A 14779-nucleotide genomic window follows, 5' to 3' on the forward strand; every position below is an offset into this window, starting at 1 on the left:
CATGGCATTGATCGAGTGAGGAGTGGCAGTAGGGGTGGAGATTGGAGCCGAATGCTGGCTCAGATTGAATGTAGGTGGATAACTAGTAGATACTATGACCCCGATAGGCCTGAATGAGCAGTTAAGCTTTTCCCCTTTCTTATAAGCTTTTGGTTATGTCTCCATGTTTGGATTTTAATTGTGTGTGTTTTTATATTTTTTTAGTATTCGCCTTATCTAATCTTGCTATCAAGCCTCTAATCCTTCATCCTATTGGAAATCCGAATGTATGGCTCCGGATTAAGAAGCGTGCTCTCTCCATCAGATGTTAGCACCATCTTTTTGTCGTATATAATTACGGAATTTACTGTTCTATATCTGATGGACATACGTATGTAGAGATTCCAGGACGTATACTGTGTCTGAACCCCTTTATGCTTCTTTCATTGACTATGTAATAAGCCTTTTGAGAGGGGGATTTGATTTAATTATAATCTCGAAATTTGCGGACTGTATGCATCTGCTCCCGCACCTGTTATTGCATTACCAATACCGGAACATAGAGTCCCGCACTTACATATAGGATTTCTTTTTATCCTCCTTCTGTTTTGTTCCCCTGGCATACTTGGGCGAGTGCGCATGCCCGCTGTGCCCGTGTCCTTGGCGGATCTCTTCGGCTTCCGTCAGTGACGCTGCCAGTCTGTGACGTGATGAGGGATTTCCCTCTGACCGTCCGTGTCACATGGGAGGCTTGGGGGGTGGCCCCCACATGGGACTCGGGATCCAGCGCGCATGCGCCGTTTAATCACGCCGCTGATGCCGGACACCTGGAGAATGCAGTTATAAGGGTGGAGGGTTTAGAGTCACACACAGCCACGGTCCCCCGAGGAAGCCCACGCGAAACGAATGTCAGGACTGTCTGGGCGCACACACTGACGGCCTTATATGGGTAAGCAGGACCTGATTTTCATGGTGTGGTGACGCAGTGGGTATATTATGTGACCAGGGGGCGGAATGTTCTGAACAGCACAGATCTATGCACACTTCCTCCTGTCCCTCCCGCCTGCCCTCTAGGTATATTTTTGTGGTACGCTAGGTTATGGTTACTAGCACCAATTATTTACTTTGGCACTTTATTGGAATGCACTATGCACTTTAGCGATGCCACTGGATAAATCCCGTCCTGCTTGCTAGCCTTACATATATTCAGTGTTTGCCTGTTCATGTGGCTTAACGCATGAAGACCCCCTTTGTGTGTACTTTGTCCATGATAAGCTGCTTTTAACATGTTATTTTTGTGTTACCAGTTTGTGTATTTTTTGATTGTGTTAAATTTTTGAATAAATCTATTTCTATTACCCATTTAATGTGGACATTACGCCATGAGTCTTTGTAGGAAATATGTATCTGGAGACATACTGTGGTATCGGGAGAGATGCTGCTGTATCGGAAGGTATGCTGTGTCGGGAGAGATGCTGCTGTGTCGGGAGAGAAGATGCTGAATCAGGAGAGATGCTGGACTGGTGGGAGAGATGCTGCTGTGTCGGGAGAGAAGATGCTGTATCAGGAGAGATGCTGCTGTGTCGGGAGAGATGCTGTTGTGTCGGGACAGATGCTGTTGTGTCAGGAGATAAGATGCTGAATCAGGAGAGATGCTGGACTGGTGGGAGAGATGCTGCTGTATCGGGAGAGATGCTGGACTGGTGGGAGAGATGCTACGGTATTGTAGGAAATGCTGCTGTGTTGGGAGAGATGCTGGACTGGCGGGAGAGATGCTGCTGTGTCGGGATAGGTGCTGCTGTGTCGGGAGAGGTGCTGCTGTATCGGGATAGATGCTGCTGTGCTGCTGTATCCGGATAGATGCTGCTGTATCGGGAGAGATGCTGGACTGGTGGGAGAGATGCTACGGTATTGTAGGAGATGCTGCTGTGTTGGGAGAGATGCTGGACTGGCGGGAGAGATGCTGCTGTGTCGGGATAGATGCTGCTGTGCTGCTGTGTCGGGAGAGATGCTGCTGTATCGGGATAGATGCTGCTTTGCTGATGTGTCGGGATAAATGCTGCTGTATCGGGATAAATGCTGCTGTATCGGGATAGATGCTGCTGTGCTGCTGTGTCGGGATAGATGCTGCTGTATCGGGATAGGTGCTGCTGTGTCGGGATAGATGCTGCTGTATCGGGATAGGTGCTGCTGTATCGGGATAGATGCTGCTGTGCTGTTGTGTCGGGATAGATGCTGCTGTGTCACAGGGAGCTTTAATGTTACAGGGGCTGTACAGGTTTCATCTTTCATCCTAACCATTTGTCAGGTGGAGCACTTGTCGAGGTAACAGGAGAATAATCATCATTGTGTGTAGGTCGCTATTTATTTTTTGTTGGATTGTCTGTATATGAAATGAGGCTTCTGTAGATACTTTACGGGCCCTGTGCACCTCTATGAACGCCCTATGATGGCTTCATTCACAATGGAGTAATTTGGGTTTGTGCATAATCTCCTTGTTTTGCACTTTTCCTGCATCGTTGCATGTAGCTGGATATTTGCAGCCCTGATGTCATTATGTGCAGAATTACATATATACGAAAATGACCTTTTTTCCCTTCATGCAAATCTATCTCTGAGCAATCACCCTGTCTATTCCAGCATGTGTACATGCAGACTCTGCTCCTGCACTGCTGTATACTCACACACCAGCGCCCTTATATACCCTGCTCGCAGGTCACATGACCCCACACTGCACAGCACCAGGCCATGTGGCTGCACCTTTTATCTGAATGACTGTCCTGGCCAATCACAGGCGGCTGCTCATTACTCCTGGTTTTCATTGGAGGAGTAGGAGGCGTGTGGATAAATCTGCATTCAGGAATGTTAACCCCTTCAGCGCAGCAGGTTAGTGAGTGTTCACAGACACATGACACCAGGAGCCGGAGGAGAAGCAGCAGGTGAAGAATCTGCAGGAAGGGAATATACAGGACACGTCTGGCCATAGATACAGAGGAGGGCACATGGTCAGTACAAGCGGATCTGCCGACAGTTCTGGGGCACAGTCTGGGATTCTAACCTGAGCCGTGCAGCCCCCCAATCACTGTCCGTCCTCCCCCAGGAGCAGGATTTCACCAGCTGATCGTGGAGAGTCGTCATCCGGTAGGTGGGAAGTGAGCGGCGCCGTCACACAGGTCCGTAATTCACACTGCCGCAGCGGATCTAAGAAATCGTCACCGGCTCCATCTCCTGGCAGAAAACGCAGGTGCAGATTTGATGCGTTTTTCTTGTGGATTTTGTGTGTTTTTGTTGCGGATTTGCTGCGGATTTTGTGCGGATTTCATGCGTTTTTTTACCCCTGCGGATTTCGATTATGTAATGGTACAGAAACGCTGCAGAACTGCACAAAAGAATTGTCATGCTCCTTTTCTGAATTTGCTGCGTTTTCAGTGCAGATTTTTCCGCACCATTAGCGCAGCATTTTTTTTGCCATTGATTTACATTGTACTGTAAATCACTTGCAGATCTGCAGCGTTTCTGCGCGGAAAAAAAGGTGCAGATCTGCAGGAAATCTGCAACGTGTGCACATGGCCTACGAAATGTTGTAAAGAACTCTGTGGATCCCGGCACTAATTAATGTGGGCGCTTGTGTTTCGGGTTTGTTTTTTCCATTCGCTGCTTTTATCGCTTTTTTTTTTAAAGAATTACAGAAAATGATGTGTTATATGCGGCGTTACATAGGACTGCAGGTTATGTCTACTACATTATCTGTACTCAGAGAGATATCACTGTGTTATATGTGGTGTTACATGGGACTGCAGGTGACATCTACTACATTATCTGTACTCAGAGAGATATCACTGTGTTATCTGTGGTGTTACATAGGACTGCAGGTGACATCTACTACATTATCTGTACTCAGAGAGTTATCACTGTGTTATCTGTGGTGTTACATAGGACTGCAGGTGACCTCTACTACATTATCTGTACTCGGAGAGTTATCACTGTGTTATCTGTGGTGTTACATAGGACTGCAGGTGACATCTACTACATTATCTGTACTCGGAGAGTTATCACTGTGTTATCTGTGGTGTTACATAGGACTGCAGGTGACATCTACTACATTATCTGTACTCAGAGAGTTATCTGTGGTGTTACATAGGACTGCAGGTGACATCTACTACATTATCTGTACTCAGAGAGTTATCACTGTGTTATCTGTGGTGTTACATAGGACTGCAGGTGACATCTACTACATTATCTGTACTCAGAGAGTTATCACTGTGTTATCTGTGGTGTTACATAGGACTGCAGATGACATCGACATTATCTGTACTCAGTTACCTGTTGTCTTACATAGGACTGCAGTCATTTATCCTTGGTGCTCTCTCTGCATATTTCACAGTCGGGGTGATCGGCAGTGTTCGTCGTCTATTTTTTATATTATCTATCTAAACAAACAGTACTTGACGCCTCGTGGGACTGGAGATGATAACGAGTTGTTAAAGTGGAAATCATAAACTTCTGCTGCCAAAAAAGATTCTAGGTGTAAGTGCAAACTGATCATGTGAGTAATGGAAAGTGAAGGGACTGGTGTCCAGGGAATGGGGCGGTGGGCCCTGTGCTCTGGGTGCTAAGATGGTCGGGGGGCAACAGTCCACTCTGGTCTTGTCAGGGTATTTAGATACAGAGCACAACAAGAAATGGTGTTAAGGGATATTCACAAGTTTGAAAGTTATCCCCTATTCATGGTATATGGCCGTGTTCGCCAACTCTGGTCCTCAACAGCCACCAACAGGTCATGTCTTCAGGATTTCCATACAAATGATCCATGTAAATCAAAATTAATATCCCATAGAGGTCTGGATTTCAAATGATACTCAAAATCCAAGTGGAAAATCAAATTACAGGCTAATGCAACTTCAGTAGAAATGCCTCAAGACAAGGACATGATGCTCAGTTGTGTGTGTGGCCTCCACGTGCCTGTATGACCTCCCTACATTGCCTGGGCATTCTCCTGATGAGGTGGCGGACGTTCCCCTGAGGGATCTCCTCCCAGACCTAGATTAAAACATCAGTCAACTCTTGGAGATATAATGTCCGAGATGTGCTCCATTGGATTCAAGTCTGGGGAACGGGCAGCCAAGTCCATAACCTCAATACCTTCATTATGCAGGAACTGCTGACACACTTCAGCCACATGAGGCCTAGCCTTGTCATTTATCAGAAAAAACCCAGGGCCCACTGCATCTGCTTATGGTCTCACAATGGGTCTGAGGAGCATTCAGGGTACCTCTGGCTAGCACACGAAGGGCTGTACGGCTCTCCAAGGAAATTCATCTCCACACCATTACTGACTCACTTCCAAACTGGTCATGCTTGATGTTACAAGCAGCAGAACGTTCTCGATTACGTATCCAGACTCTGTCACGTCTGTCACATGTGCTCACTGTGAACCTGCTCTCATCCATGAAGAGCACATGATGCCAATGTCGAATCTGCCAATCTTGGTGTTCTCTGAAAATTGCCAATCGCCCTGCATGTGCAGCGCCCCAGAGTCCTGGTCGTTGCAGTAATGTCGCTCTGCCACTAAGGGGAGTGATGTTATGTCTGATTGCACTAAAGGAGTTCACCTGACCAGGTATCAGTGTCACACATTACACTTCACACTCCGGCCACCAGGGGGAGCAAAAGGCACTATGTATTAGGCCACTTCTCACACTTTTTTAAAACTGGGGGTTGGATAGGAAGTTAGGGCAGAATGCAGCCTGGGAGAGCTCCAGGGAGGACCTGTCAGGGGTGGGTTCCTGGCAGGTACCTAGCAGAAAGGACAGACAGTTGCGGAGCCGCGCCTGCACTATCTTGCGGCGGCATCCTAAGGAAGGACACGAAGCAAAGGATATTGTGGAGAAGTGAGAAACGAAATCGCAGCACAAGGAGATAACCAGTAGGAGTCGTGCCCCGAGATCGGCAACATCCTACTGAGGCGCGTGGCCGGAACACCGAGGAAGTAACAGACTTCAAGCATTACTTCAAACAGCGGCAGGACAGTTGATTTTAGGTTGGCTGTCTCCCTTACATCACCTAAGCAGACATAGAGGGCAAAGTTGGAGAGGGGCATCTCTAGGGTCCCAGAATAGCTCCGAGCCTACCCGTCATACGGGTGCGTCCTAGCCAGATAAATTTGGGGGACGGAGAAGAGAAAGAACGAATACGAAAGTTGTGAGGACTATCCCGAATGCTCAGCAGGGAAGGACTACAACAAACAAGCGCTAGTTGGTAGGCACTGATTTCTACCTGCAAAGGGAACTCTGGATGTGCCTTCGGACCGGCCGGACTCAGCCACCCCAGTTAGCAGTGCCCTGGATTGTGGATCCCGAAGTCTTCAGTAAAAAGGTAAAGAGACTGCAACCCTGTGTCCTCGTTATTAACTGCGCCTCACATCATCACCACCTACTCTACTGGGAAGCCCTGGGGATATACTTCACCTGTGGGAAGGTATACCATCTAGCTGCCATTCCATCACCCCAGCGGACCCCTAAGCAGAGTCGGACACCCTGACCGAATACCACAGGTGGCGTCATGAACCCTTGACAACTTTCATCACCCCTTTTATTGGACGCCCCTTAGCAGGGTCACGGACCGGGTCCAGCCACCGTGACAACCCCAGCACCAAGACAGAGAGAACCGGTACCGAGTACCCCGAGGCCCTGTGTCTGGGGGCGCTCCACATGGTGTTGGGTTGTAAGCGCAACACCCACTTGTGAAGGTCGAGCCCTAATGGAATCTGTTAATGACAGTTTGAGCAGACACATGGATGTTAGTGGCCTGCTGGATGCAGGTAGCAATCCTGATGTTGGGTTGTTGTTCTACGGCCCCTCCACATCTCTTGGTGTACTGGCCTGTGTCCTGATATCTGCTCCATGCTCTGGACACTGTGCTAACACACAGGTGCCCTTCTTACCATAGCTCACATTCAGCGTCGGACTGGAGCACCTTGGGTCCACCAGAGAAAATCATTCTTGGGGACCACTATGTATCTACATAGAAATAAATTCAAGACCGCCATTTGTGCGGTAAAAAGCGCTTATATCAGGGTATAATATAAGGTAGTTCACGTCTTAATTATGTAGCAGGGGTTGGGGTAGCCCCCTCGTGGAATATAATGCAGCTCCCCTCATAGGGTATAATACAGCACCCCACAAAATATAATGCAACACCCTCATAAGATATAATGTAGCACCCTCATATGGCATAATGCAGCCCCTCCACAGAATATAATGTATAATGCAACCCCCTCATAAGGCAGACCTCCATAGAATATACTGTAGCCCCCTCATAGGGCATAATGCAGCTCCCCTCATATAGTATTATGTAGCCACCTGAAAGAATAATGCAGCTCCCCACATATATTATAATGCAGCCCCTCCACAGAATATAATGTAGCCCCCTCATAAGGCAGCCACCCATAGAATATACTGTAGCCCCCTCATAGGGCATAATGCAGCTCCCCTCATATAGTATTATGTAGCCACCTGAAAGAATAATGCAGCTCCCCACATATAATATAATGCAGCCCCTCCACAGAATATAATGTAGCCTCCTCATAAGGCAGCCCCCATAGAATATTCTGTAGCCCCCTCATAGGGCATAATGCAGCTCCCCTCATATAGTATGATGTAGCCACCTGAGAGAATAATGCAGCCCCGCACATATAATATAATGCAGCCCCTCCACAGAATTTAATGCAGCTCCCTTCATATAGTATGATGTAGCCCCCTGAGAGAATAATGCAGCCCCCCACAGAATTATAATGTAGCCCCCTCACAGGGTGTAATGCAGGCCCCTCCACCATCATGATTGTTCTCCCCTTCCACCATTGTACTGATAACCACCTCCATCATTGCTTTCTTCCCCACCACCATCATCATTGCCTCCCCCATCACCACCATCATCATTGCCTCCACCATCATCATTGCCTGAAGCGTGAATATTCATTTCTCTTTAGCAGCGGGGACAGGCTCCTGTCTAGCTGCTGCTCTCTGGCACCAGGAGTGCCCCCCTTGACTCAGGGGCCCCATAACAGCTGGGTGTACCGCTATTAGCGACACACGACTGGCTGGGGGCCCCTGGAGCAGTGGGGGCCCTAGGCAGCTGTTGGCCAATATGCCAGCAGGTGTCAGTGCCTGGGCCCACCGGAGAATCCTCTGGTTCTCCGGTGGGCCAGTATGACCCTGCTCACATTGATGTGGCATCCTGGATGAGCTGTACTACCTGAGCAACCTCTGTGGGTTGTAGAACACCGCCTCATACTACTGTACAATAACTCTAGGGATGAAAGCAATGACAGAATGCAAAACTGACCAAAACACCAGCCAAAAATGAATGAGGACAGAGCAATGGTCTGTGGTTACTCCCCGCAGAAGCGCTCCTTTATAGGGCTGTCTTGCTAATTGCCGATCATTTCTAGCTGCTACCTGTTCCATTTGCACAACAGCAGGAGAAATTGATTCACAATCAGTGTTGTTTCATTACTGGACAGATTGATTTCACAGAAGTGATTGACTTGGAGTTACATTGTGGTGTTTAAAGGTTCCCTTTATATTTTTGAGCAGTGTAATTACACGTTTCTGTGTAATCTCCAGGGATGATCATCTCGGGGCTGTCGATGTTTCCAGACAGTTGTTTGTTTTTTTTATTTGGACTTTAAAAGTCATTTTGCTACAATTGTCTTCATTGAACCATAAAACTATTTATTTTCAAAGCCAAGAACAGAAATAATTGGATTAATGATTATCTCCGAGGAATGTGCCAAAGAATTCTGCTGTCAGCTGTTTGAAGCTTCGATTCAGACTTTGCCTTGTCACATCCTTTTCCCCTCATCCCCATCTACTCATGGACCTTTCCATTCTGTTGTCTCAGTGAACATGTCCCATCTGCAGACCTCATTTTATAGAGCAGAAGGATATATAGTTTTTGGGGGAAAGGATTAATCCATGTTTTTTTTTCCTGAGGTTCGGGAACAGAAATAATTGGATTAATGATTATCTCCGAGGAATGTGCCAAAGAATTCTGCTGTCAGCTGTTTGAAGCTTCGATTCAGACTTTGCCTTGTCACATCCCCTTCCCCTCATCCCCATCTACTCATGGACCTTTCCATTCTGTTGTCTCAGTGAACATGTCCCATCTGCAGACCTCATTTTATAGAGCAGAAGGATATATAGTTTTTGGGGAAAAGGATTAATCCATGTTTTTTTTTCCTGAGGTTCGGAGTCCAGTGGACGGTCCTATCAATCAGTGACTTCGCCCACTTCACTCAATCATGCTTCGTTTTGGTTTGGATTCTCTATGTATTCACTTAATGTGCATCTTTCTTTTCTTTCCATGTGGTGTTTTTTGAAAACCTCTTCAGGAAAAAGAAAACACTCGAAAAACTTCCCATATGCACCTCAATATGGATTCCCTTAGAAATTAGTAGGAAGAGTTTTCGAAGAGTTTTTGAAGCCTAGATTCTGTAATACACGTGCGTTGCAGTATATAGCAAAACTCCCAATATCTTGTGAATGCAGCCATAGTAGTTCCCTGGCCTTCGCAACATATTATCCACCTTCTAAGTATGTGTGACCAATAGCCATGGACATATTAGGTGGACATTCCATCATGGAGTCAAAAGAACAGAAGGAAGCTTCATAACAAGAAAGTTATAGGAAAGCCCATAGAAAAGGAACCGCATTGGCAGTAGTCCACTTTCCGAACTGGAAATTTTATTGGCATCATCAGAGTTTCATGACAAGGCAATGTTTCTGACAGTGTTCTTCTTCAGGCTTCTAGTGGAACCAGGATATTGACAACAAGAATCAGGCTTGCAATATCTAGGCTTGAAGCAACATTTCTAAACAATACCAATTAAGAAAACTATTCTTGCTTTTTATCTAGAGCTGTGAGGTGGCCAAGCTATAATGGCCGAACTTCAAAAGTTCCAGTTTGCCATAGACCGTGGTGGCACCTTCACCGATGTCTTCGCGCGATGCCCTGGAGGAAAGGTTCGTGTCATGAAATTATTGTCTGAGGATCCAGCAAACTACAAGGACGCTCCCACCGAGGGAATCCGGCGGATCCTAGAAAATGTAAGAGGACAAAACAACTGTTTTCACGGAGATGGAGCATTGCTCTATATTGTATAATTTAAGTTCTGTTTTTATTTTGTGGGTTTTTTTTCATCTCCAGGAGACTGGGTGTACGTACCCCCGGGACCAACCTCTGGACACACAGCAGATAGAATGGATACGGATGGGGACAACAGTGGCGACCAACGCTCTTCTGGAACGAAAAGGAGAGAGGATCGCTCTGCTGATTACAAAAGGTTTCAGAGATTTGCTGCATATTGGAAACCAAGCCCGGCCTAAAATCTTTGACCTGGTGAGCCTCCATGTCATATGGACAATATTCAGGGCTGTAGCCATAGGGGTTGCAGAGGTAACAATGGAATCTTGGCTCTGGTACCAATTAAAGTCGTTCTGTCACGTATTATGTGACACCTGTATTATAGTTGGCACATGGTAGATGTGGCTCCTGTCCATGTTTTTCTTCTAAGGAAATTCGTATGCCTGAGGTTCTGTATGAAGAAGTGATTGAGGTGGAGGAAAGAGTCGTTTTGCATCAAGGAGGCTGTCAGCTTCCTAAACACCCTTCTCTGAAGACCTTCATAGGTGAGATCAGATGTTGTGGGACGCCTGGCCGATATCTCACATGACATCTGTCTGTTATTTGGTGGTCGCTTTATCAACCATTAAACTGAATGTGATAGATGTTGGTGTCTTCCCGTATTCAGGGTCCACAGGTGACACCCTAGAAGTCTGGGAGCCAATTAACATGGAGAAGCTGAGGATCCTGCTGCAAGGTGTCTTGTCCAGGGGGATCCGCAGTCTCGCTGTGGTCCTGATGCACTCATATGCGTGAGTGGAGGAGTCACTTTGTGGGATACTTTCCTTAGCAATTCCTATTTTTCGTTATTTAGATGTTACTTTGTCGCCCACAGATGGTCGTCTCATGAGCATCAGATTGGGGAGCTGGCGCGTTCCTTGGGTTTCACCCATGTGTCTCTTTCCTCGGAGGTAATGCCAATGATTCGGATGGTGCCCAGGGGCTTCACGGTTTGTGCTGACGCCTATCTGACCCCGTGTATACAGAGATATCTGGATGGGTTTCGCAGCGGCTTTCAGGACCATCTCAGGGTGAGACTTTATTTAATTGCAGCCCCTTTGGCAGTGATGCTGAATTCACGTGATCTGTCACTTTTTTCAGGATCTCCAAGTTCTCTTTATGCGCTCAGATGGAGGACTGACTCCAATGCACAGCTTCAATGGGTCACGTGCCATCCTTTCTGGACCAGCAGGGGGCGTAGTAGGTTACGCAATCACCACCTACCAGCCCGAAAATCGTCAGCCGGTTATTGGCTTTGATATGGGAGGTGAGATAGAAGATCAATGGGGAATTCACCTCCGAACACGATTATCAACTTTCCACATAATCTGTCAACGTTAATGACTATCTGTATACAACATTGCTGACTTTTTCCAATAATAACCAGCAGAATAGTGAGTGCAGCTCTGGAGTATAATACAGGATGTAACTCAGAATCAGTAATGGATGTACAAAGTGACTGCACCAGCAGAATAGTGAGTGCAGCTCTGGGGTATAATACAGGATGTAACTCAGGATCAGTAATGTAATGTATGTACACAGTGACTGCACCAGCAGAATAGTGAGTGCAGCTCTGGGGTATAATACAGGAGGTAACTCAGGATCAGTAATGTATGTACACAATGACTGCACCAGCAGAATAGTGAGTGCAGCTCTGGAGTATAATACAGGATGTAACTCCGGATCAGTAATGTATGCACACAATGACTGCACCAGCAGAATAGTGAGTGCAGCTCTGGGGTATAATACAGGAGGTAACTCCGGATCAGTAATGTAATGTATGTACACCGTGACTGCACCAGCAGAATAGTGAGTGCAGCTCTGGGGTATAATACAGGAGGTAACTCAGGATCAGTATTGTATGTATGTACACAGTGACTGCACCAGCAGAATAGTGAGTGCAGCTCTGGGGTATAATAGAGGATATCATTTGGGATCAGTAATATGTGTACACAGGAGCTGCCAGCAGAGGATCTTGATGATTTGTACACTCAGCAGCAGAACCTTCCTCAGACGACCATTAATAACCTCGGTGATAGCAGCTGAGGCTATAACTGCGGAGATTTCTGCATGTGATGCTTATGCTCCATACTAAATATATCGAGAGATTTTGAAAGCTTAGTTTCCACTTTTGATAATTTCCAGATCAGTGACGTCTCCATCCTGTGATTTCCACCACTTTCCTTCTTGTAGTGGCAATGCTGAGGCTTGTAGTACCTGCTGCTGTAGGGCACTAGGAGATCAGAGATTCGGATACTTCTCACCCTCGCTCCTCTCTCCCTACCAGGGACCTCCACAGACGTCAGCCGCTATGCGGGGGAGTATGAACATGTGTTTGAGGCCACCACCGCGGGGATCAGCATCCAGGCCCCGCAGCTGGATGTGAACACGGTGGCTGCTGGCGGGGGCTCCATGCTTTTCTTTAGGTGGGTGTATAGAGACATTCGTACCAGTCATTAGGAGACTGCAGCGACTTTCATCCTTACCTGAAGAGCTTTGTTCACACGGCCGTTCATCTGACCAAATGTTATAATAATAATAATGGACTCTGATCTGTTTTTCAGATCGGGATTGTTTGTTGTGGGGCCGGAGTCTGCAGGAGCCCACCCTGGACCCGCGTGCTACAGGAAGGGTAAAAGGCTTTAGGATGGGGATTCCAGTCATATATGGAAGGAAGTCAGTGACTGGAATCATTCCTAGAATCTATTCAAAGGCCGAATGTCCTGATTACTTGGTACTTTCAAGACATTTATGTGACCCTTTCCTAAACCATCAGTAAACACACCCGTCCTTCTCTAGGGGGACCCCTGACGGTAACCGACGCCAACCTCTGTCTAGGCCGTCTCCTGCCTGATTACTTTCCTCGGATCTTTGGTCCATCTGAGGACCAGCCTCTCTCAAAGGAAGACACAACTCGAATGTTTAAGGAACTCACTTTGGAAATCAACCAATTCCAACATGGCCGACCAGGGGGCGGAGCTTGGCTTAGCGTTGAGGAAGTGGCCATGGGTTTCATCCGAGTGGCCAACGAAGCCATGTGTCGCCCAATCCGATCACTCACTCAGGTGCGGACTGATGGGCGACTGTAATATCCGTATTCATGAGTGAACCTCTAATCTGTCACCCCTTAGATGCTGCATCAGTTGCATCCATGTTTAGACCAAGATATTGTGGTACGCCTGTCAAAATATTGCCCATCCCTGCTCTTCACAGGGGATTCATAGGGTGTTGTTAGATTTACAGCACACTGCGGTACACTGGCCTCGCAGTGTGTTATACAAGCGATTACAGGTTCAACTCCATAAAGGGCGTCTGAAAAATGTGAAAAGTAGCTGCAAAAATAATAATAGAAAAATAAAATAATTTGCTGTAGACATAAAAGCATAAGGCTATGTTCACAGCAAGCTTTACACTCCCATTAGTGGCTCTGTCCGGGATTCTGTCTAAATTTAGTCCCTGAAAAAGCGGAATCGGGCGAAACCGCAGACGAAGTCAATTTGTGCTCTGACTGTGAAGTGAGAACGAAAGTGCAGTCATCCACAAATTGGTGTCCTCCTCGAAAATGTGGACACTGCAGAAAAAGAGGTCAGAGGGAGCGCAGAGTGACTCCGCATGCTTCATTATAGTCATTGGCTGCACCACCATTTTTATCCACAGCATCAGACTGAAGCCCCAACGTGATGTGAACAGGACGTAGAGGGTCCAGTCTACTCCATTACTATTCTGTGAAAAATGATAGAAACTCATTTGGTGTCGCCATGTAAATAAAAGCTGGAAAAAAACATAAAAAAAAACACTAGAATTGTCTTTTATGGTCAATTCTAAAAACATTAAAAAAAAAACAGTCAAAAAGTCCAAATGTAACAATGAACCTCCTGCCACAGAAAACAAGGCAGAGAAAATAAAATATACTAACTCTGAAAAAAAATAAAACTGAAATATACTAACCCTGAAAAAAAAAAAATATACTAACCCCGAAAAAAAATAAAAATATACTAACCCTGAAAAAACAAAACTAAAATATACTAACCCCGAAAAAAATAAAAATAAAATATACTAACCCCGAAAAAAATAAAAATAAAATGCACTAACCCTGAAAAAAACAAAAATAAAATATACTAACCCCGAAAAAAATATATATACTAACCCTGAAAAACAACAAAAATAAAATATGCTAACCCTGAAATAAATAAACATAAAATATACTAACACTGAAAGAAAACAAAAATAAAATATACTAACCCTGAAAAAAAAAAAAAAATGCACTAACCCTGAAAAAAAAAAAAAAAATGCACTAACCCTGAAAAAAAACAAAACTAAAATATACTAACCCTAAAAAAAAAATACTAACCCTGAAAAAAATAAAATATGCTAACCCCCCCAAAAAATAAGCATAAAATATACTAAAACCAAAAGAAAACAAAAAAATGTACTATCCCCGAAAAAAAATAAACATAAAATATACTAACACCGAAAGAAAACAAAACTAAAATATACTAACCCCGAAAAAAATAAAAATTAAATATACTAACACCGAAAGAAAACAAAACTAAAATATACTAACCCCGAAAAAAATAAAAATTAAATATACTAACCACGAAAAAAAATAAACATAAAA

General features: G+C 45.5%; 1 protein-coding gene across 3 annotated transcripts in view; it reads left to right on the forward strand.

Moving 5' to 3' along the window:
* Positions 1–2876: 2876 nt before the first annotated feature.
* Positions 2877–14779, forward strand: part of LOC138653385 (5-oxoprolinase-like) — a 49927-nt gene continuing 38024 nt past the window's right edge. Inside the window, exons 1-11 of one of the 3 annotated variants that reach the window (XM_069743242.1) lie at positions 2882–2984; positions 3080–3120; positions 9895–10085; positions 10186–10377; positions 10553–10667; positions 10790–10913; positions 10997–11192; positions 11263–11428; positions 12449–12587; positions 12726–12793; positions 12961–13226. In XM_069743242.1, coding sequence (XP_069599343.1) covers positions 9918–10085; positions 10186–10377; positions 10553–10667; positions 10790–10913; positions 10997–11192; positions 11263–11428; positions 12449–12587; positions 12726–12793; positions 12961–13226 — 1434 coding nt within the window. In that variant the 5' untranslated portion in view covers positions 2882–2984; positions 3080–3120; positions 9895–9917. Of the gene's footprint in view, positions 3224–9894; positions 10086–10185; positions 10378–10552; positions 10668–10789; positions 10914–10996; positions 11193–11262; positions 11429–12448; positions 12588–12725; positions 12794–12960; positions 13227–14779 lie in introns of all 3 variants that reach the window. The other 2 variants (XM_069743241.1, XM_069743240.1) reach the window with 2 other exon arrangements.

This window comes from Ranitomeya imitator, unplaced genomic scaffold (genome assembly GCF_032444005.1).
Source record: "Ranitomeya imitator isolate aRanImi1 unplaced genomic scaffold, aRanImi1.pri SCAFFOLD_590, whole genome shotgun sequence".
NCBI lineage: Eukaryota > Metazoa > Chordata > Amphibia > Anura > Dendrobatidae > Ranitomeya > Ranitomeya imitator.